Source organism: Penaeus monodon, chromosome 28, assembly GCF_015228065.2.
Source record: "Penaeus monodon isolate SGIC_2016 chromosome 28, NSTDA_Pmon_1, whole genome shotgun sequence".
Lineage (NCBI taxonomy): Eukaryota > Metazoa > Arthropoda > Malacostraca > Decapoda > Penaeidae > Penaeus > Penaeus monodon.
In genome coordinates this window covers 28,775,817-28,776,590 of record NC_051413.1, presented here as the reverse complement: position 1 = coordinate 28,776,590, position 774 = coordinate 28,775,817, and the positions used below count along the sequence as shown (strand labels likewise).

General features: G+C 34.4%; 1 protein-coding gene across 2 annotated transcripts in view; it reads left to right on the top strand.

The window, feature by feature from the left end:
- The window catches only part of LOC119591474 (methyltransferase-like protein 25), an 11,825-nt gene that overhangs the window by 5,709 nt on the left and 5,342 nt on the right, over window positions 1–774 (top strand). For both annotated transcript variants that reach the window (XM_037940214.1, XM_037940215.1), the window contains 2 exons: window positions 91–255; window positions 577–723. In XM_037940214.1, the coding sequence (XP_037796142.1) occupies window positions 91–255; window positions 577–723 (312 nt within the window). The remainder of the gene's footprint in view (window positions 1–90; window positions 256–576; window positions 724–774) is intronic.

The window sequence follows — 774 nt, the reverse complement described above, 5'->3', positions numbered from 1 at the left end:
AGGATGTAGATATATTTTATAATATTTCTTTTATATCTCGTACTTGATTATGAACAAAACTTCAAATGTACATTTTGAGTTCACTTGCAGAATGGTCTGAACTCTCTGTACTGGCGTGCCCTGCTCCAGGTGGTGCTGAAAGAGAAACTGGGGGACAAGTTTAATACCTCCCAAGTAGGTCGCATTGCCAGTAAATGCAAGGACTTCACAGAGTACTCAAGAAAAGCTTTTGAGAAATTAGAGCTGAACATTGAGGTAGGATCCTGAATTTTTTTTTTTTTACCATCAATAATGTGAAATATTTTCAGGTTGAGGATTGACCAATATATGAATGAGATCACCAAGGTTTTGAATTTCAAATGTTCTGTGTGTAGATTCAAGGGTATAAATGTTTTTAGTAACAGTAACAATACTATTATTAATAATAATGATAATCATGGCAACACCAACAGTATCCACAAGTTACAGTTAGATGATTATTTTAGAATATTTTATATTTGTGTTTACTATCATTCCTCCATATAAGTATGCACAAATGATTTTGTTTGTATAGCTTTATTCTTTTGTTTGTCACAGATAACTAATGAGGAATTGTATGATTATCAAAAAAAGTATGCAAACAGCAGAGAGAAGATAGAACGTTTCTTCCTTCTGCGTTCAACACTAGCACCCTTGATAGAAGGCCTGATACTTCTGGATAGGCTAGCATTTCTTTCTGAACAGGTGAGGCAGTGTAAATATAAATGGGGCTGCTTCTTCTCCTCTCTAGAGAGT